We start from the raw sequence: 22,729 nt of genomic DNA, 5'->3' as shown, positions 1-22,729 counted from the left end.
CCTGTTGGTCTTGAAAACTTCGTTGTTCCCCTGGATGCTAGACTAGAATGCTGGATGAGCCCATCCTGGAGTGGTTTTAAATTAGGTATGTTGTGGTTGTCTCACTTAAGTTGTGCGGTGGGGTTTTTAATGTGATTTTGTTGTTGTTGTTGTTTTATGCTTTTTAAACTATATGTAAGCTGTTGTGCAAGTGGGGCAGCCCTATAAATCATATAACTAAATCTATGAACCCAGCCATTCAGAATACAGGTAGTCCTCTTTTAGCAACCACAATTGCTCTCCCTGTATTTGGAGAAGGATTAAAAGTATGCACTTGTATCATGACTCTAAGTCCCCCACGCCCAGCCCCTCAAATAACAAATGCAGCTCTAGATGCAAGAGGGATACTGCCCATTGTCCACCTAAGGCTAAGCCTGACTGGCCTTGGCCTCTGCCAACTGCTATGGAGATTTTGCTTCTTCCATTCCCCCATCAGCAAGAACTTGGTGAAACTGGTATCACCGTTCAGTGTTCTTTACTTCCACAAAATTTACAGACAATATTCACCAACAGACAATTTAATCCAAAGTAAATGCAGGCTGTTATGGCCAGACTATTATAGTTTGTTTAAAACAGCTTATAAGAAGGCTTGGGGAGCTTCAATCATTATATCAGTAACAGTTAATTAAAGGCATTTATACTGCAAAAGTTACCTTGACAGTTCTATCCATAGATGCAGAAAGCAACATGTGGCTCCATCTCTGCAGAGGACACCAGCGAATTGCATTAATTGGACCGCTATGCTCAGCCATGTGAAACACCAGTTTCTTTGGAATTTCAGCAACTGTATATTTCGATCCTATGTACGGCATAATATACTGGGAAACTGTAACAGACATTTTATCTTCAGCTGTACTAAATTTAATTGGAGAATGTATACTTTCTTTGTGGTATTCATTTTTTTCCTGTCGCAGTTTTTTTGAAATATATGGTCTCAGTTTTTGAATAGTTACATCTCCATCATGACACATCTTCTTCTGAGCATTCGCATTTCCAGAAGGCATTTTAGGTTCCAATAAAGGATTTAATGGTTGGGTATACTTACTCCTTGCTTTTTTCAAAGTAGCACAGTACAACTTCTGGGGATGAGCTGTTACTATTGATGTTTCCTTAGGCTGTAGATGTTGTTGAAAGGTATCCTCATAACACATGTTCTTGCTGGAGCTGCCCATATATTCCACAGATTGGACTTTTGTTTCAGAAACAGTATTTAAGTCACCACTGGGCTGAACAAAACTCACAGCAGAATCTGTTAGATTACTTTCACTGCTAATAGCACCTCCAGATTTTCCAGTCTCTTCTTCAGAATCCGAATCATCATAAGCAACAAGTGAAAAATTCATTATGTCAGTGATGGGGGGAAAAAAACCCTGAAATGTATATCTTTGGATTCTCGTGAACAATGAGTAGTTTCTGTAATCAAAGGAACCAACAAAGATAAACAATCACTTTAAATAATTCTATTTCAGGATCTTTCTTTCTTTCTTTCTTTCTTTCTTTCTTTCTTTCTTTCTTTCTTTCTATTTTATTTATTTTTCAAATTTTGCCACCACCTATCTCCCCCCAGAAGAGGGACTCTGGGCAGTTTCTTACTTACAAAAGTCTACGTAATTCATTGCCAAGGTTTAACAGTATTTGTATTTTTAAATTTTTAATTAGTGTATTTTTTATTTATTCAAGTTATATGCTGCCAAATCTGCATGGACTCACAGCAGCTTACAGTCAAAATCAAAAACATCAATAGCAGCAACATATAAAATACCTGTGATAAAACAGATTTAGGCATAACATTCACAGTAAACATTAAAATAGCTGCTATAATACCTGTGACATCAAACATTAAAACTTCCATGGTAAGATTAAAAAAAGATTTAATAATTCAGAAATAACCTGACTAAAAACCCATACAAAAAATGTATGCATCTCCATTCAGAATTAACATCAATCACCAAAGGCTCCCCAGAACAATTCTGTCTTCACAGCTCTCCAGAAGCCCTATACCATACAGAACAATCTAACATCTAGAGGAAGACTGTTCTATAAAGTTAGTGCTAGTATGGAACAGCATCTCCTGTTCATTTCAGCATCCGATTTTGCAAAAATGCAGGACAATCAAAAGCCTCTCCCTACCTGATCATATTGGGCTGGTCAATTCCAATTGAAGAAGGTGGTTTTGGAGATACTGTATAACCAATCTAATCTAATCTGGCCCACAGATTGCCTTTTTCCAACTCCAAGATAATTCTATTTATTTGCTGAATAGAAACTGTCATGGAGCCAGCACTTCTGATTTTATAAAAAGCAGGTATAGGACTATGTTCAGTTAAATGAACTGATATGTGAATAGATACAGCAATGTGAACTCAAGAATATGTCTGACAGTGTATATAAACTTATAAAATTTAGGCTAGTCAGTTAGCCTAATAGAATACTGAAAGATTAACAGTTTGAGATATGAGTGATACCACCTGTTCACTTGAAATAAAAATGCCTTGGATTTAGAAGTGCTCACTATGAAAGTAAACATGGAAAGTGAAAAATCTGGGTTGTTAAATATTAAAAAGACAATCATGTTAACCAGAATGCTTACAGTTTACAGCAAAAGTGCTAGTTTTGTTTTCTTGAGCTCAAAAATAGATTAAGCATTAAATAGATTGTGTTAGAAATGTAAAGATCGCCTTCAGCAAGCAAGAACTACTTAGGTCATGTCATACAAGTAGATGATGGACAAGAAAAAGGAACTACACTTGGCATGGTTGAAGGAAGTAGAGGTAGGGGTAGGCAAGGATAAGTCAGCTCCTGCATCTTTAACACAGGGCAGTTTAGCGGATGGAGTGTCACAGAAGAATTGTAACACTGTTAATGAGTCTGAAACTCTGTCCTTTTTGTATCTGACCAGCCTGTTTAGGAAATAGGGGCATTTAGAAAATGTGCTTCAGTACATTTATTTACCCTCTTAGAACAAGCAAAGACCGCTCTGGAGCTTGACTGATACCAACTGCAATCGATGCCATTGAAACAGATCCTGACTGGGCCTGGGACGAGCAAATAAGGAAGAAAAAGCCTAATGACTCAAGCCATTGACCTAAAGGGGGATCCACTTTACAGCAACACTACCTGAGAGCAGCCTCCTCTGTCATCAGTTTAGATCGGCTTGCAGCGAGGCCACATCCTTCCCTCAGAAAGTTTCCCCTAGGAAACTCGACTTGGTCTCAAACGTTCCTATTTTACGCTCATGAGTGTCATCCCTCTTTCTTCCTGGCTTGTGTTTTCTTTTCTTTTTGACGAGAGTCTTGTCCCTCCTCACAGACCTTCTCGCCTTCCGCCCGCAGTGGAAGCCAAGCCCCTTTGTTTCTCTCCTCCTCTTTGTCCTCAGTTCCGGGCTAGGAACGCCTTTCCTGATCGGAAGACGATCAGTGTCGCACGAGCTGTTCCGTAGCTGATGCAATGGGGTTGCTCGTGCCGGAGAGCAGCTGAGGAAAGCCGCGATTTCGCGGACAGGTAAGGTGGGAAAAGAGATAAAAGGAGACAGAACGGGCAGGTCCCTTAGAGCCACCTTTTCTCTCTTGAGAAGTCGCCTGTAGACCGGAGTAAAAGAAAAGGAGATCCTTGAGGAAGGGAAAGGAATTCCGTGGGAGAGGATGGGAAGCTGGTTCTGGCGTTGGGGAGGAAACTCTGCTTCTTCCGCCTGGCTTTCTGGGCTCGGTGATGTATCTTTTGCACGTGTCAGAATTAGCCCTTGAGCGAATACTAGGCCATCCTGACCAGGAGGTTGATAATTAAGATTTGACTCGTGTGTTTCAATATTTAAAACACTTTACAAGCTTCTCTGTTTGAAATGCGTACAATGGCTCTGTACAATATGTCACTACGACTGTCCCACCTATATTGCAGATGACAGACTGAAGCTGAAACATCATGATCCCAGTTGGGTACCCCTCGCCTAACACTGTCTAATGAGATCTTGGCAGATGTAATTTTCTTAGCAGGGTATGATTCGGTTTATTGTTACCCTTTTTAAAAAAATGTGTTCGTTTGCTGTGTTTTTATGTTGGTAGACGCTAGTGCAGTCCAGGTGCAGAAAACAGCAGAAAGACTCAGGGAACATGGGAAGCTGCTCTTCTTAGACCAGATTATTTTCAGCCCAGGATTGTTGAATCAGACTGACAGGATGGTACTCTCTAAAAGCTCTGCTAGAGGCCTTTCTCATTGCCTGTCAACTGATGCTTTGGAATTGTAATTGGGGCAGTGTACATACTGTGTATGCCCTGATGGTCAGACCTTGGAGAATTGCTCTTCAACTCCAAATAACAATATTGGTTTGATAGAACAATGTCTGCTTTAAGATATTTCCACATCTTCATCATTTGGCAGAAAAATATTGCCTCCTAACCCTATTTTATTTACTAGGAGGGGTTACCAGGCTAAGAAACAATTTTGCTGGCAAAGCTCTGAACATATGGATTAGATGAGTGGCATCATCATGATCCCAGTTGGGTACCAGAATTGTGATTACAGACATTTAAAGGCATGTGCCATTCAGTTGTATATGTTCACTGAATAAAATACTATTGTAGAAGCTGTGATTATGTTTACTGAGCTGCAGACCCCAAAATCCCAGGTTCAAAACCTTTTTTACATCATATCTAAAGATATTTAATCAGAAATGGAAAAAACTGTGATTCTCCAGATGTTGTTGGAGTATAGATTCCATTATCCCTGACCACTGTTCATGCTAGTTTGTGCTCAGGAATATGTCACTCAGGCCACCCCAATTAACTTTGGATAGGATAGGCTATCAGTATGTCAAATGATGTCTGAAGTAATGTTGGCTACTTCAGACTAAGGTAGGGTGAAAAAGGCAGAGGAATATCTTCCCTACATGACAAACAAGTTTTGTAAATGTCCTATGTAATTGCTTCCTGACATTGATTACATTATGCAATAGCTTATAAGAGTATCATTTTTTTTTTAAAGTACATTTTCTAGTAGTTGTGCTACTGATCCTGTCAGTAACTAAACTAATTACTCCTATGCAATTCATAGATAGATAGATAGATCCTAATATTTATTTATTATTTGTCTTCTAGAATTCTCCAAGCTCTCTGTTTTGAAGTTTCAGGATAAAACGATATAAAACACACTTTAAACTAAAAATACAAAAGACTTTCCACACTCCTTAAAATGGCAGATATTCCAATTGGAAGCTTTTGCTCTCTTAAGCCAGTTGAACTGTTTGAACAAGTAGCTGCACAAGGAGAAAAGGTCAGATCACTGAAATCCAAGAAAGCGTCAAAGGTAAAACTGTACTTTTTTAGCTGAATTTCCCTAAAATGTTAATAGAGTGTTCCTTCTGTAGAGTCCAGCTACATAAACATTTTTAAGGTACCCTAGTAAGTTGCTACAAAATATGAGTACTGTATAGGATTTTTAGGGTTCTTTTCTGTCATCATGCCACCAAAACTGAATTCTAAGTTCCTTGAATAAATATAGTGTTGGATCCAGAATATCTCTTCTGTAAGCAAAAGGGCTCCTTATATTGTTGAAAGTGATTAAAAACCAACAAAGGCTTTCACTGGACTAATGATGGATAGAAAAAATTCACTGATTCAGGGGAGACATGATAGCAGTCTTCCAATACTTGAAGTGCTGCCACAGGGAAGAGGACGTCAACTTATTCTCCATAGCACCTGAGGGTAGGACAAAAAGTAATGAGTGGAAGCTCATCAGAGGGAGATCCAACCTGGAAACAAGAAGGAATTTCCTGACAGTGAGAACTATTAAGCAGTGGAACAGCTTGTCTTCCAGAGTTGTGGGTGCTCCATCGCTGGAGGTTTTCAAGAAAAGATTGGAAAAGCATTTGTCTGAGATGGTATGAGGATTCCTGCCTTGGGCAGGGGGTTGGACTAGAAGACCTCCAAGGTCCCTTCCAACCTTATGATTCTATGATTGTATGAAAAACAATGGAAACATTTTTTCAGTGGTAGGGGAAAGCCTGATTTACCTTTTCTGATAGGCTGTATCAGGGGGTTTCAAACATTTTCAGGAGGTGGAATCTGTGCATTAAAAAAAATTCCTGGAAACCCTAAACAAGAGGGATGGGGCTTCTGAATGTCAGTTGACAAGCCCCACTTTTTCCATTGTATCTTAGAAAAATTGTTCCTGAAGAGCAGCACTGTGCTGGGAGCAGAGGACTGAGTACATTCAAGGATTTTGTGAAGGGGTGTTACCCTTAGTCCCTTGCAGAGAGTTTTTAAGGGGGAAAACTCTTCACCAGAGACTAGAGGGGGAAAAAACCCTTTCTACAAGGCACAAGGGGGAGAAAAACCCTCCCCACCTTCCCTTAGTCCCTTGCAGAGAGTTCTTTTTCTCCCTTAGTCACATGGAAACCCATTCAAGTCCTTGTGGAACCCTAGGATTCTGTAGAGCCCAGTTTGAAAAACCCCAGGCTTAGATGATATCAGGAGGCAGGATTTTGAGAGGAAAATGAAATTCTCCATTAAATAGCAGGGAAGAAGTTATTTTGTTCACTCTACCTCTACCTCTTGCTCACTCTACCTAAAGGAAGCCTAGGCTTAGGATTGTGCAGCTTGTGCTCCAACTGTAACATGTTAGATATGATGCTCCAATAGAAGAGAATATTTGTAGCTCAGAGTTGAACTGTGGAGTCCTTGGTGCTCTCTGAGCAACCAAGTTCAGAGAGCACCGAGGACTCCACAGATACGATAAACAGAGATAATGAGTCTCACCAGCAGGTTTTCTTCTTGAGTGCTTGCAACAACTACTCTTGGTAATCTGACTTTGCTATATATCAGTGCAGCACAGCCAAGACAAAAGCTCAGTTAACAATATTATTGCCTTGTGGAACAGCATCCCTCCAACAATCCAGATGGCCCCGATCCTGTTAGCCTTTTGTAAGTCACTGAAGACCTGTTTTCCCCAGGTATTCAGGCCCGGAGGTTAGGCAAGCTCTGTTCTTGATGTGATTTTATGATTGGAATGAATCACTTACCTCGGGCATCATGAACTATTGTTTTTAGCTGTTGGGTTTTTTAATCTTTTTTTGCTACCCTGAGCCACTGTTGTGAAATGGGCAGCCATATAAATTATTTAAATAAATAAATTAAAGTGTTCTGTAAAAATAACTGGGTTTTGAAGAAAGACATGATAAGCAAGAGAAGCAATTTGGTTCTATTTGGAATAAGCTCACCACAATCTTAAACTGAATGCCCTTAATAACCTTTCCTTTTCAGTTTCACTGTGCCCCTATGAAAAAGATAAATATTTGTACCTGTTTTGCAAATGGAAAAAAGTGCAATAGAGGCCTTGAATGACATGCTCAGCATTACACAAGCAGGTGGTTTGGCCGTAGCTGTGGTTTTGAGGGTTTTCTTTTGCTTTTCTTTCTTTTTTTCTTTTTTTTTGGGGGGGAGAACCAGCTGTTTCATTCCCATGCAGATCTTTTCTTCACACTATAATTAATTTCTATGCATGCTAGAATATGTATGTATGTATGTAGCTGCTAGGCTCAGTGTCACTTAATTTACTTGAATGCTGTTATGCTTTTTTTCTTACTTTACTCCCAGGATGAAATTGATGCTGCAGTTAAGTTGTTGCTGTCATTAAAACTAACCTATAAAACAGCAACAGGTCAAGAATATAAAGCAGATTGTCCTCCAGCAGATTTCACTCCAGTCAGTAACAGTCCAGCCAACAATGAAGAGGATGATTTTGTGGACCCCTGGACAGTGCAGACATCCAATGCAAAAGGGGTGGATTATGACAAACTTATAGGTGTGTGGTGTTCTATTATCTTAAAAAACATGTTATTTAAAATACAGCGCTCTTGACAAAGACTCTTTAAAGATGCTCTTCCATCTCTGACCTATTTTTGCCACAATCTTGAAGTTCTAAAAATTGGTTCTGCATTTTCAAATGGCACTTTTCATAAAATATTACCTTCCACTGGTTGCCAAATGGGTGCTGTCTTCAAGCTTTGCAGATGGGGTTTCATGAAATTCATGGTTATTCAGGAAAGGAAGATGCTAGACTACATTGACCTTTGATCTCATTCAACTAGTATGTTTCTTTAACATTCAAAATTCCCAAAGAAACCTTATTAACTTTCCTATCAACTTTTTAATTCCCTACATTTATAGACAGCAGGGTACGAAACTTTTTTTCAGGTTGGGATTGCATTTTTAAAACTGTGAGTATGTATAGATTCTGAAAGCCATGGGATGTGACAATGTCACTGGAATGGGCAGAACTAACATTAATAGCCCATTTTTATGTTGCTATTTAAGGACTGAAACCAAATAATATGGCTGCTTTAAGGCTTAACTGACCCTTTAAAAAGTAAAATATTGCATTTTCAAAAATTGCTGCTCTTGTCACTGAATTTTGGCAGGTTGGTAGCCATAAAAATAGATCCGGGACAGACCCTATGCACATCCTAGTAGTACATATGATTCTTGGGTGCCTGTCAGTCCCTGATGTAGAACACTGATGCACAATGTTTTCAGTCCCAATGGCCACAAAAGCTTCTCATCAGTGGCTGCACATGTTCCATCACTGATATGCACATACTTGTTCCATCTCCCAATCATCCACTGCAGACTGCTGTTTTCCTACTGCCAATACTACTGTAGTAGAAAACTAGAGATCTGGTACCTGACACTCAGAGTGTTTCTTTAGGTGACTTTATACTACCTCAGACATCAAAAATACTAAGCAGTTTACAGTCCAAAATACCTTCATTAAAAAAAATCCACAAATCTAAAACAGTACAATAAGAAAAACATAATGATACAATATAATTATAATCAACTTTTATTTGAGGCATTGCACATTTAACCAGTGTTGTCTCCGATGACCTTTCAGAATAATCAGGTTTTCACAAGTCTCCAGAATACAAGGGAAAGGGCTGCTCTTGCCTCAGGGGTTGGGGGAGGAGGCTATTCCATAGGACCCCACAGATAATGTCTGTCTCTGAGTCACCTCCTGTCAGCTCTCATGTTAAGTGGGGACTCTCAGCAGATACTTTCTGTTTGCACACAATGGACAGGCTCATTCTACCTGGAACAGGCAGTCCCAAAGATACCCAGGTGATTGTCTGCTTGTTTGGAACTCGAATGCTAGTTTCTCATGCTTTTTGTGGCTGAGGGAACCATGATGGACAACCTTTTAATGGCTGAGAGCTACGCTTAATTTTGAGCAGATCAGGTGAGGAATATAGTGGGTGAGGTAATAACCTGAAGATGTGCAGGATGATGATACAAAGCACTGGGGTGGGTGAGTGGGGTAACAAGAGATTCTGAATTTTAAGAGGGGTTTTTTTGAGGGGGAAGCTCTCCTTAGGCATGTTTCTAAAGTAAGTTCTAGGCATATCCAAAGTTTTGTTGTGTTTTCTCCGTGAAACAATGGAAACTTTTATTGTAAAGTGGTAGGGGGTTTTTAATGGAAAGTGATGTACGCAGGTTTTAAATAAATAAAACAACAGTAAGATTTTTGGCAATTTAGCCGCCAAAATTCAACAGTTGAAATATATTTCAGGGTCACATCCAGCTACATAGAAAAAAAATATAGGAAGCAAAAACTTATAACATGAGAAAATTTACTAGAAGACAGTTGTTTCTATGGATGCATTCATAAGCACACTAACAACATGATCTCATTGCATTCAGTAGATCTTACAGCATGAAACTCAGGACATATATTCAAACATCAGGGTGAAATTTTTACTGAAATATGAATGTAGGTTGAAATGGATAACTTGAAATCTAATTAATTGCATAAGTAGAATTGTTCTGTCAGCAAATATTTATTGTACAGTTTATTTTCAAGTCAAGACCAGCTATCCATTACATGATGAACATGATCAAAGAAACAATAAAAGATAGGAAATTCTCAAATAATACATTAAATGCAATAATCTTCAATATGGATTACGATTAACCATGACAAATTATATCTCAGAAAGACTATATTAAAAAAAACAGCAACAGCAATTGCACCAAACTTTATAACCCTTCTGGAGATCTCAAGGGACTAATCAAATCAGCAAGAATTGTCACTTTTTGACCTTTCATTTGAGATCAAGTGTAGTATCTCTTGTGTTATCATAATGTGGTGCAGCATATCCACCATTTTTCCTTTTTTATTTTCTGAGGGGTGGTGCTCTGATGTACTGTTCGTTAATAGTTTATTCACCATCATGCATATAATTTAGTCTCTCTTTCTGTTGTCTTCAGTTCGATTTGGCAGTAGCAAAATTGATAAAGACCTCATCAATAGAATAGAGAGAATTACGGGACATAAACCACATCATTTTCTACAGAGAGGCATTTTCTTTTCTCATAGGTAAGTATGCTTTATCACTAGCTTATTTGAATCAAACAAAATCCCCATTCTAAATGTCTGTTTCATTCATCTTAATATATTGAGACTGAACAGCGTTTCATTCTGTTATACATAGGGTTGCCATGAGTGGTAAATGACTCAATGGCAACTAACAACAACAACATTCTACAAGCATCTCTATGAAAGAAAACTAAAACCTGGGGCATGGAATGTAAATGGTAGTCCTACATTCCTTATATTTCAAAAGTAGAATGTTGTTACATGATATAAATTCTAGTACAGGACTTTCTTTTAAATACAAAATAATCATTAAAATGTGTTGACATCTGTTCTCATTCGTCTTCATTTGACTGGACCTTTCCTTTAAAAGCATGCAATGTTTCCTTACTTTCCTCCAGAGATATGAACCAAATTCTTGACGCGTATGAACATAAGAAGCCATTTTACCTTTATACAGGCAGAGGTCCCTCATCTGAGGCCATGCACGTTGGCCACCTTATCCCATTTATTTTTACAAAGTAAGTAATTCTGATCAGTTGTTTTTTATTAAATGCTTCCTTGTTTTAGAAGTGGTTAATCTCCATGGCAGATATTTGCATTATACTAGTAGCTGAGATCTGGAATTAGGGCATGGATGTTGAGATCAATATACAAAAAAGTTTACAGAAGTATCATTTCTTTGTTGCTGTCTTTTCTGGAAACAACCTCTTGAACTTTGGTGTACTCTCCTGAACTGTGTGGTGTAAGGCATTTTAGTGGAAAGGGGAAATCAGCCAAAATTGGATGCAAATATTTTTTATGAGCAGAAAACATGTATGCATGCTTCTGCTCGTGAAAAGTATTTGCATCCAATTTTGGCTTCAGTTTATATGGTGTTCCATTTCCAGAGGTACTGAGAGACTTACAAAGTATTAGTATGGTAGAATTCAAAATCCATTAATCCAAAAATCAGTTAATACAATTATAATTCAAGCAACTCAATGTGCCACCATTCGGGTTTGCATGATCGTTACTTGTCCCCAATGCTTTTCCAAAACTGCATATTTTTACTACTTTACAAAAACTTAATAATGATACCCCCTTGGGTCCAGATATCCTGGAATAGGGTGTTCCAAAAGATGGGGCCTGCAGTCCCTGAAAATGGCATTCCCTCAGTGGTGGGACACCCAGTAAGCTTTCTCTCCCATATCTTACTGGACAGGTTAACTAAGAGAAGGAAGTTATAGACATACCTGGCCCTGAGCCATATAGGCTATAAAGATGTCAACTAGTATCTTGAACTGCACCCAAAAGTTAACTGACAAACAGTATAGCTCCCATAGTGGTGATGTTACATAGGCAAATCTTAGTTCTCCTGGGATGCTGCATGCTGAACACGTTGAACCAGCAGAAGCTTTCAGATGATATTCAAGGGCAGCCATGTAGAGGGCATTGTTTGTAGTCCATATCTGAAGTGTCAAAGCATGAATGACTGACTAAAGCCTCTTGATCCAGGGAAAGCAACAACTGGCACACAAAGTGCAATTGTAAAAAGGCCGCTGTGGCCATAGCTTCCCCCTGCTGTTCTAGCTGGAACCATGAGTCCAAGAGCACCCCCAAGTTGTGGCCTTGCTCAGTACGTCCAAAGTCTACCCCATCTGGAGTCAAAGACGGACTGGATTCAGTTGGTTTCCAAATCCACAGCTGCTCCCTCTTGGTTTGAGCCTGTTTCTCCCATCCATATCCCAACAGCCCTGCAGTGGTTGGGCCAGGATTTCCACCACATCTCTAGCCCAGCCCAGGATGTATATACATAACTTGGAATCATCAACTAATTGGTGATATCTCATTTCATGCTGGTGAAATCATCCTTCATCCTGCAGCTTTTTGTAGCTGTCATGCAGTGAGGACCAAGCCCTGCAGCACCCCATAAAAGAGAGCTCAAGGGCTTTCCCTACACACCATCACTTACTGGAACTGGCCACTCAGGAAAGAGGACAATAATTGAAAAACAATGCTTCCCATTCCCTTCCTCACACCTGATCCAGAAGGATACCATGGTTGATGGTATCAAAGGTTGCCAAGAGTTGCATTTCCCCTATCCTGGACCTGCCAAATGTCATGTGGCTTTGCTCCATACCCAGATCTAAATTCTGACTAGAAAAGGCCTAGATAATACATTTCATCCAGATCTCTTCATAGCTTTAGCCCAACAACTTTCCCTAAAAAGGGAATGTGGGAGTCCAGTCAATAATTATCTGAAATAGCTGGGTCAAGCAATGGTTTCTTGAGAAAAGGATGTACCATCTCATCTTTTGACATGAATGTATGCATTTAGCATTGCCTGTACCCAGCCTCCTGTTTCTCCCTATCTGCTAGAGCAGGGATCTTATTCAGAGGTGTCATTGCTAACAGTACAGAGGATCCTGTCTACTTCCACAGGATCCACAGGTTTAAATCAATCCCAGACAACCCTTGTCGTCTCAGCTAGGACTTGCCTACCTGAATGTCAACATTTTGTTCCCCCAAATACTGAAAAAAAATCATTGTAATGGCCCAGCAGATGATCTAATAGCTTGGTTTTCCTTAACAGGGACAAGTCACTTTAAACCAGCCTTTCTCAGCTGGGGTTCTGCAGAACACTAGGGTTCTGCAAGAAGTCGCTAGGGGTTCTGCAAGATATTGTGATTGAAAGTGGTGGGAATTTTACACATCACAGCTCAGCTGCTGATCTGCCACTTGCTGTTGTTGTAAGCTTTGTAAATATGGATTGTGAGGGTTAGAAGGAAATTGTATTGTGAAGTTTTTGTATTTTTTGCCATTTTTATGCATGAGTTCCTGAGACCTGAAAATTATTTCAAAGGTTTCTTTAGGGTAAAAAGGTTGAACAAGTGTGCTTTAAATAATGCTGCTAGGCACGTATCTATGTTTGCAGTAAGAGTGGACATTTAGGCTCACTTTGCCACTCTTATCATCATGGCTAGGCTTGAAGTTGAGCTCTTAATAGGTTCTTCATTTTACACCAGCACTGCTATAGGTATCTTTTATGTTTCTACATCTCCCAGAGGTCCTCGATAAACAAAAGAGCTCCCACAGAGGCTGCTCAAGAGCACTCCAGTCAGGTGTCACCACCAACACCTTATTCCAGAGATCAACCAGGCATTCAACTGTCCATTAGGGTTTTGAGCATCACCCCAAGTGCCCTTTGGAAACCAGCAGGATTCATTTAATTTCTGGAGCTAAGAGAAATAGTTATTATTTGAGTTTGTTCAGCCACAGTATTTACTTCACGCAGGCAGGGCAAAGTATTTATTAACATCTGTCATTATAGCATCACACAAGTATGGAATCTGGTATCCAGAGACATAGCTTATCTCTAATGCTGCAGGAAAAAATGAAGGAGATGATTCCCAAAAACTGAATATCAAACTTAAGTACTGTAATTGCATGAATTGTCCAAAATAATCGCTGTTGCAGGAAAATAGAATGTACAATTAAGCACAATAAAATCAATTATTAGAACCTAAGGTACAATGTATTAATATGATGAGAGTATACTGAAAAATAATTTTTCAGTAATGTGCAGTACTATTCATAGAGATAAATTAATTGGCATTACTGAATTGCTTTCTGTTTTAAGTTGCAAGCTACTACTGTGCAGGAAGAGGGTACTATCATTCCAAGGAAACATGGACATCCCCAAGGACTAGGCAGGAAAACGACATCATCATATAAGTAACATGACTGATGTACTTGCTTCAGATGTCATAACATAACTATGTAATCACGTCATTTACACAGTGACACAATGATACATGTATCATTTTGACGTCATCATGGCTTGTTATAGATATCAGTCCAAAGATGAAGGACCTGCTCCACAATTTATCAAATACATGTATTTTTCTTGCAAAATAGGTATATATGCCTTACCGCATTATATTAGCCTATCAACAGGCAGGTAGGTACCGACATACCATCAAGTATACGCAAAGAAATGTTCCCAACTGAGAAAATGTTTCTCCAAAAGCTAAGGAAAGTGATTGTGAAGAAGTTTATTTTTAACCTGCATTTGCATGTCACATAATTGAACTAGAAGTTACCTTGAAACACTTTAAGTACACTGGTTTTGTTTTTTACTAGGTGGTTACAAGAAGTATTTAATGTTCCATTAGTCATACAATTGACTGATGATGAGAAATACCTGTGGAAAGATCTGACCGTTGAGAAAGCCTACCAGTATGCTATAGAAAACATCAAGGACATAATAGCCTGTGGATTTGATATTAATCAAACTTTCATCTTTTCTGATCTCTCATATATGGGGTAAGGTTCTCATTCTTCGATATTGAAAGTCTACATTTTGGGGTAATCTTAAACTACCCAGCAGCCTTAGCACAGTTCGCTGGTGTTTCCTTGACCAATTTTGTTTGGCATATGTCAGTTGTAGAAAGAACAGTGCTTAAAAAAGCTTTTTAAGATAAAAGCCATCATAAAGGGAATTCTTCTACAGAATAATTCTGTTTGAGTTGCTGCTATTAAAAGTATGTTTGTTAACCCTGTATTTCTTTATCACAGTCTTCAGTCATTTGAAGAGATGCAGATGCCATGGTAGAAATGCAATTCCTATGTTTACTCCAATAAGGGGAACAGAGTGACAGCAGCCCTTGAGACTCTTTCAGCTTTAGAGGAAACAGCATTTTATTCAAAGGAAACAGTTTTTGAGTTGCTTTGTGTTTTTTGTTTGGTAGGCACTGAAAAAGCATCTTGTGGTTTTCCATAGAGTGTTAACATTCTGGGATTGCAGGCTTAGGAGCTGTAATATATCAAATTCTTTGAGCTGATCTGGCTTCACTTCCTGATAGTACACTTTTCCAGGCTGCACTGGCCTGGTATGTGAACACAGCAGAATCAGTCTGCTACCATCTGGTGATAATTAGTAGCTTTGCGACTGTGGGGTTGAAAATTGAACCAACTTTGGTTGTTAAAACCATTTGATGTTCCTTTTGTCCCGTGAAAAAAATAGCATCAAAAAGTCTGACAGTACTTGGTGGCTTAAAAAGACTTAAATATGAGGACATAATAGGTCTGTATAAGCTTATAAGTATCTTTATACTAGAGTGATACCTGTTATAAAATAATTTGGAAATTCTTCATGAAAAATGTGTTATATATATATATATATATATACACACACACACACACACACACACACATACACATACATACACATACATACACACACACACACACACACATTGTGTATATATATACATATAGCATATGATGAGTACGTGACAAGAGAAAGACAAATATATACACACAGTCCACGTGATTATATATAAAAGTTCTGAAGGAATACAGCAGTAGCCTCATAACTGGATGTCCAGTTCAGCTATCCAGGCAATCGCTTCGGTGTTGCTTCATGCAGATCTTCTAAGGAGCCAGGGAACGCACATCATGGGCAGTCTTGCACAATATGTTTAATAGTTTGCGTATTGGCACCACAGTTGCAACAGACAATGCGTATCATCTCTGGCACACTGCATTCTACCCAATATTATACCACTCCACATCAGAAGACAACACCCTCGCCCAGTTATGAATAACAAGGCCCTTCCTATTCATCAGGATATTGCACAGACCACCACAAGATTGAAATCTCGTAGGCCAGCCTGGAAAACAGCCGTACATCTAGCATCTATCCAGTTCAATCCTAAGAATGCCTGGAGAGAGGAATGGTCCAAGTTGTCACATCGCAGCTTGGTCTTTAGTGATCCCTCTTCCAAACCTCCTGGCTTAAAGCTGCCTCGCTCTGCCTGGATGAAATTGAATAGAATCAGATGCAACACTGGAGGGAGTGCCTCTGCTCTGTATCAATGGGACTGGAAAGGTTCTCCTTGTTGCGACTGTGGTCCCAATATGCAAACTATTAAAAATGTAATTAAAATACTGCTTTAAGAATTTTATTGAAACAGGAATCATTTGTATTTTTAACTCTGAATATAATATATTAAACATCCATGTTTCCTCATACCAGATTGCAATGTTAACTTGTGAGCATTCTCAAGAACACATTCTTCTCTGTGTTGAGATTTGGGATTTTGATTTCTCTGCTCTTTTCCCAGGAGAAGTCTGGGCTTCTATGAAAATATTGTTAAAGTTCAAAAGCATGTGACATTCAACCAAGTGAAAGGAATCTTTGGTTTTACAGATAGTGACTGCATAGGTGAGTTCTGATAGGATCCTGGTAACTCATTAATGCAAGATATTGGAAACAAAAATGTACTTGAAGTTCTGATTCAGCAGTGGAATCTAATGCTTGAATATTGGACTAAGGCCAGGGACACCAAGTTCTAATCTCACTTAGTCATAAAGAATCCAACAGACAATGAAGTTTGCTGGTTAATCCTTATAATATACCTCACAGTATTCTTCTGAAGATAAAATTAATGCAGAAACCATCCTCAGGTGTTTTTTGGGGGGGGGGGGAGATGTGGAATAAAAATGCCATAAGTAAATTCACACAGTATTTAATGAACTGAGGATCTTGCAATTGACTGTCTGTCCATGGCACCTGTAATCACTTGCTACATAGAGACAGTTGCTGGGCACCTTTGTTTTATAAGCATAGTAGTTGAATAGATATACATTTGTTGTAGTTGTGATCTACCACACAGATGAAGAATTTATGGCCCTGTAGATGTGGCTGAACTACAACTCCCGGCATCTTCAGATGCCATTACTGATGGTGAGGGTTGCTGTGAGTTTGAGGGTCCCAAGTTTTTCCCTCCTGCACATGGCCCTGGAAGACTGTCATTCCTGCTTAGGTAATGGTTAGACAGTTAAAAGTATAGTGTAGGGCAGTGTTTCTCAACCTTGGCAACTTTAAGATGTCTGGACTTCAACTCCCAGAATTCTGGGAGTTGAAGTCCAGACATCTTAAAGTTGCCAAGGTTGAGAAACACTGGTGTAGGGAAAAGAAAAAGTATACTTCAAGTTATTGAAATGATCACGACATTGGGTAAAAATCAGTGTCAGAAAGCGACAATCGTTTATTCAAAAGCACCAATTGTGATGTTTCAAATTACTATGTAAGATTTTAAAATATTTATTTACTCACATGTTGCGTATTAAAAGTTCGATACTGAAATATATTTATATACAGTCTTCATATATAATAAGTTATTTAACTTTAGGCCTCTCATAACTAGCATTTATTACTGTATACATTGAAATCTAATTTCTGTATGTAGGAACTCTATTCTTCATTATGGTTAAGTACTCTGTGCGCAACAAATGAGTATTTTGTGCTCTCCTAGGAAAGATAAGTTTTCCTGCTACTCAAGCCGCTCCATCCTTTAGCTCATCATTTCCACAGATCTTCAACAATAGGAAGGATATCCAGTGTTTGATCCCATGTGCAATTGATCAGGTAAGAAAGTTGTCTGAGATGTTTTAAATAACTTCCAACAAATCCATCACAAAAGGAGAGTATAAATATTAGAGGCAGATTTTTTCTGCAGATCTCTAATTGCAGCTTACCTTTGATCCAAGCTTCTTTTTCAGACAAATTTACTTAAGGAAACTCAAGAAAAAAAGTTTCCCAACACTTCCTACCAGCTGTAATGCTCTTCCTCTCCCCACCTATGCTCCCGAGACCCCTTCTAAACAATAAAGAATGGTATATAACTAGCTTTTAGAAGAAGGAGTCATCTGTGTTCACTTTCATATAGCAGGTTCCTGCTGTGGTGCTTTTTGTTCTGTTTTTCTGCTTTTAGGATCCCTATTTCAGAATGACGAGAGACGTAGCCCCTCGGATCGGCTATCCCAAGCCAGCATTACTGCATTCTGTCTTCTTCCCAGCCTTGCAGGGAGCACAAACAAAAATGAGTGCTAGCGATCCTAACTCCTCAATCTTTCTCACTGATACACCCAAGCAAATAAAAACAAAGGTAAGAAAACAGGACTGTGTACAGGTTGTATTGCTATTGAGTTCCAGTGTGCTGCTCTGTAAGCTAAACTAACAGCAGTATTTAATGAACTGAGGATCTTGCAATTGACTGTCTGTCCATGGCACCTGTAATCACTTGCTACATAGAGACAGTTGCTGGGCGAGCTATCAGGGTGTGTGAACCCAGTCTGCTTAGTCTGCTTGGCTTTAAAGAGCTTTGGCTTTCCTCATAAATCATGTTTTGCATATCTGTTGTAACATGCAGTTACAACAGATCACACATGACGTTTTGCAAAGTTACAGCATTTGTAACCTTGTGGACAAAAATGAATCTCAGCACAGGTTTAATATGAGAAAACATGATTCTTAGATATGTAGTGAAATACTTCCTGGTTTCTTCACATGTTTCTGATGCCATACTTGAATATATTTTTCCTCACAAGGATTTTAAGGTAAGCTGTTAAGTCTTCAGCTTGACAAAGATCACTCACTGCCATCCTTTTATGGATATTTGCATTCTATCATTTACATAAGAATGCAAAGGAAAATCCCTGGTATGTGTCTCACAAAAATATTGGTGGTGGATGAAAATGTGACTCAACTAATATTTATAAGCTGTATTTGTTTTTGATTTGATATGGCCTCCTTTACTTTGCAATATTGGAATACAACATGTTGTGTGAAGCTTATATAAAACTTTAATATTTATAATATGTTTTTATTACCTGTACATACATACATACATACCGGTATATTACCTATGCACTTATTCCCACAATGGGAAAGTTAAAACAAAAGCTTCTGAAGAAAAGAAAACTTGCATGCCAACTTGAATTCTGCAGAGCATAGGAAAAATCAGTATTCTTCCACTGCATGTAATTACTTCATTTGTCTTTTTTTATATGCATTGAAGTTGCCTTCTTACTGAGTATTCAGAGTAGTCAGTCGACAATTACTAGTTCAGATTGTAAACTTTTGATTAACATTGAAAAAAGCTATAGATACTGTGTATTATATATAAAGTTTAATTTATAGAAAAACTTTTCCCCCAGTTCTAATGCATGTGCATATTCTTGTATCTTGCTCCAGATTAATAAACATGCTTTCTCTGGTGGCAAAGACACTGTTGAAGAGCACAGGCAGTATGGTGGCAACTGTGATGTAGATGTCTCTTACATGTACCTCACCTTCTTCCTTGAGGATGATGACAGATTAGAACAAATTAAGCAGGTAATTGCCATCTCCTTTGGGAGATGTTTTGTTCACCCTGATAAAACATTCAAAGACAATCATCATCTTTCAATTTCCCCTTAACCATTTTATTTCCTCTTCCCATGTTGTTCCTTCTGTGACTCTGTCTTGAGTCTGATGTCCACCGGGAAGCAGTAGCTATTGATGGCCTCAAAAGACATGATGGGTAGGTGAGGCCACAGACAGAAACTTTCATCTTGAAACGATAAATTTCAGGTTTCTGTGTGTGTACTTTTTTCTCTTTCTCTAAGAAATCCTTTTAGTTCTCCATACAGAATCATTTTCTATAGGACAGGAGCCTTTGGCTTGGCCAAAGAGAGGTGAATTATTAATAATTGCCATTACCTCCATAAAAGTTTGGCATATACCTTACTGAGTGGAATGTTCTTTCTTTTTTTGTGCCTTTGAATTAGTTTTTGACTCCTGGTGACTGCCTGGACAGGTCCCTGCAGTTTTCTTGGCAAGATTTCAGGAGTGGTTTGCCATTGCCTGCTTCCTGGAGCTGAGAGTGACTGGCCCAAGGTCACCCAGCTGGCTTCATGCCTAAAATGGGACTAGAGTTCATGGTCTCCTGGTTTCTAGCCTGATGCCCTAACCCCTACACCAAACTGGCTCTGGAATATATCTTATTGAGTGCTAAATATGCTCTGTTGAGTGAAAAAAAGACTAAAAGATGTGCAAACCTCTAAACAGTAGTAGGATAACTATCTTTTAGCTTTTCCCTTTGTCTCTCTAACTTAGTCTTTCTCTCCTACTATTTCATTTCTAAACATACTGATCCCCACTTCTCCTGGCTAAGAAACTGCCCCTCTAGCCTCAAGATACCTTCCATGCCCATACTCTACTCTCTTGAGGCATACTGCCTGCCGTATCTTGTCTCCTAGTCCTAGTCAAAGCCCTGTATGCTCCTATTATTTTATCATTACTATATATTTTGATCTTTCTGGAGTTTCTTTACACTGATACAATATCTTGGCTGGGAGAACTGACACAAAATCTTTTAAGACTTCTTGAAACATGCTGAGATAGAAGACTCAGTTTTTACCAAAACATTTTAAGCTTTGTTAGCAATAGGCAACAGCAAGGGCCAGTGCTAAGACTAGTCCTAGCCCAGCTGCAAGGCAGTGGCTAAGTATAGCGGGATCCAGCCATATTGTGTTGCTCTTTGGTCCTTTGTGTGCAAGCAACTAAAGGATTTGGAGTTCTGTATTTCGCTACAATGAGCATGAGCAGAAACTTCTCGGTATCCTCAAATAATTTCAGTGTTAGAAGAATGTACCACAAGGACTCAGGTTCCTGAGCCAAACTGTAGATTTTTCTTAAAGCATTTCATTGAGGCATCAGAATCTACTTTTCATCTATAAATTTTATATTGTTTCCTCTGAATACAACATAATTATTTAAAATAAAAGGCAGCTATTTTGTTGTTGTTGTTAGATTTAAATCATGGCTTGTCCTGAAGGAGTTTAAGGTGGTGTTCATAGCACTCCCTTCTCCAGTTTTTCCCACAGCAGTACTGTGGTTGTGAGAATGATTGGCCCAAAGTCATGCAGTAAGCTTCCATGTCTGAGAGCTGAATTAATCCTGGGTCTTCCCAGTCCTAATCCTACACTTAAACTACTGCACCGCACTGGCTAAGTATTCAGAGAGTTAAAAGGTACTCCTGAGTCATCAAATCATACCTCTAACCCACTACCCTGTGCCAGTATCCCCTTCTGTGATGCTGTGTAAGACATTCGGAGGGAATGATATTTCTACTCAAGAAAGGCAGAGTGCTTTCCCTGCCCACCCAGTACCTTTCAGGAGATTTGCAGGAGATGTCATTGGATATGGACATTCCCTTTGACTGTGACATTCTTTGGCAGACTTACACAAGTGGAGCACTGCTGACAGGAGAACTCAAGAAAGTGTTGATTGAAACTCTTCAGCCCTTGATTGCAGCTCACCAGCAAAGGCGAAAGCAGATCACTGATGAAATGGTGAAGGAATTCATGACTCCACGGAAGCTGGCATTTGACTATTAATTCTGCAACTGCATGTTGATTCATCAGTACGTAAAGACTACATGTTATTGTAGTTTCTTGTTTTTCATTTTTTTGCCTTAATTATGTACAGGCATAGGCAGCACTGCTTTTGACAAACTATTAAGTTATTCTTAATTGACTAATGGCTATGTGGGAAAACCATGTATCTGTACTTGGGAAAAACAGACATTAGTTGTAGATAATACTTGGACTTCATAGGTTAGCAAGATAATTTATTTCCTGGAGAAGATTGTTCTTCCACATAATGCTTGGTTTCATGGAATATGTTATTGGGAAGAAAATTGACATCACATTAATAAAGAATTCAGCTCTGTGGAACATTTTTATATCAAGTAGGAGTTCCTGTTTCAACTATAACTTAAACTCTTGGTTACAATCTGTATATATATTTTTTCATGCATTTCATTATATTAATTGTAGTACTGTCTTTCTAAAGTCATGCAGTATTGATGTGTTTTACACTCATACTGTAAGTATGTTTATGACTGCCTTCAAAAGCATAGAACAGTTTATTTTTTGAACGATATCAAGCTGGGACATACTCAAGTTGTACTGAAGTTTTTAACAATTTTTACATTTTGCCAAATCATGTTACGTAGCATTTCTAACAGAAAAGAAATTATTTCCTAGGAGCAATAAGACATTTATCAGAGTAGAAGCTCTTCTCCTCTTGTCTTTGTTTCTAAGTATCCTGAATGCACCAAGCTAAGTATCCTAGTTACACCAAGCTATTCTGTGATAGCAGTGAAGTAGATCTCAGACAAAGGATATGTTTGTTTCTGTTTTGCTTTGTTTATATCAAGTGACTATATTTCTAGTGTAATTGTTCAACATAAAGTAAGCTACAGAATGTAGCTTGTCATTCAGTATCTCCTATATATAGCTTCTTGGTTTTGGATGCAAGCAGCAATAATGGTTCCATTTTTCTTTTAAATAGAATAATAGAATCATGGGGTTGGAAGGAGCCTTGGAAGTCTTCTAGTCCAACCCACTGCCTAGTGCAGGAATCCTCATACCATCCTGGACAAATGGCTGTCCAGTCTTTTCTTAAAAGCTTCCAGTGATGGAACACCCACAACTTCAGGAGGCAGGCTGTTCC

The 22,729-nt window shown here is 38.7% G+C and overlaps 2 protein-coding genes across 3 annotated transcripts in view; one reads left to right on the top strand and one right to left on the bottom strand.

Moving 5' to 3' along the window:
• WDR25 (WD repeat domain 25) overlaps positions 1 to 3,360 on the bottom strand; it is a 90,100-nt gene extending 86,740 nt beyond the window's left edge. Inside the window, exons 1-2 of the mRNA XM_063290323.1 lie at positions 3,157 to 3,360; positions 693 to 1,452 (exon numbers count right to left, since the gene is read on the bottom strand). Coding sequence (XP_063146393.1) covers positions 693 to 1,452; positions 3,157 to 3,179 — 783 coding nt within the window. The 5' untranslated portion in view covers positions 3,180 to 3,360. The remainder of the gene's footprint in view (positions 1 to 692; positions 1,453 to 3,156) is intronic.
• Positions 3,361 to 3,375: 15 nt separating this feature from the next.
• On the top strand, positions 3,376 to 21,962 carry WARS1 (tryptophanyl-tRNA synthetase 1). 2 transcript variants are annotated; one of them, XM_063290324.1, is made up of 11 exons: positions 3,376 to 3,540; positions 5,130 to 5,337; positions 7,626 to 7,833; positions 10,293 to 10,401; positions 10,800 to 10,919; positions 14,524 to 14,706; positions 16,509 to 16,609; positions 17,703 to 17,815; positions 18,162 to 18,335; positions 19,424 to 19,564; positions 21,451 to 21,962. In XM_063290324.1, the coding sequence occupies exons 2-11, from the start codon at positions 5,224 to 5,226 to the stop codon at positions 21,607 to 21,609; spliced, it is 1,422 nt and encodes a 473-aa protein (XP_063146394.1). In that variant the 5' UTR covers positions 3,376 to 3,540; positions 5,130 to 5,223; the 3' UTR covers positions 21,610 to 21,962. The 2 variants fall into 2 exon arrangements, with proteins under 2 accessions (XP_063146394.1, XP_063146395.1); XM_063290325.1 differs by lacking the exon at positions 3,376 to 3,540 and adding an exon at positions 4,009 to 4,029.
• Positions 21,963 to 22,729: the final 767 nt, after the last annotated feature.

Source organism: Candoia aspera, chromosome 1 (assembly GCF_035149785.1).
Source record: "Candoia aspera isolate rCanAsp1 chromosome 1, rCanAsp1.hap2, whole genome shotgun sequence".
In the NCBI taxonomy this organism is placed as follows: domain Eukaryota; kingdom Metazoa; phylum Chordata; class Lepidosauria; order Squamata; family Boidae; genus Candoia; species Candoia aspera.
This window is presented reverse-complemented; position numbering and strand designations above follow the sequence as displayed.

Coding starts and splice junctions, on each gene's coding strand:
- WARS1 (XM_063290324.1), top strand. CDS start 5,224: ATGGCAGATATTCCAATTGGAAGCTTTTGCTCTCTTAAGCCAGTTGAA. Junction 7,834..10,292: donor GGATTATGACAAACTTATAG/GTGTGTGGTGTT, acceptor TGTTGTCTTCAG/TTCGATTTGGCAGTAGCAAA. Junction 18,336..19,423: donor CCAAGCAAATAAAAACAAAG/GTAAGAAAACAG, acceptor ATCTTGCTCCAG/ATTAATAAACATGCTTTCTC.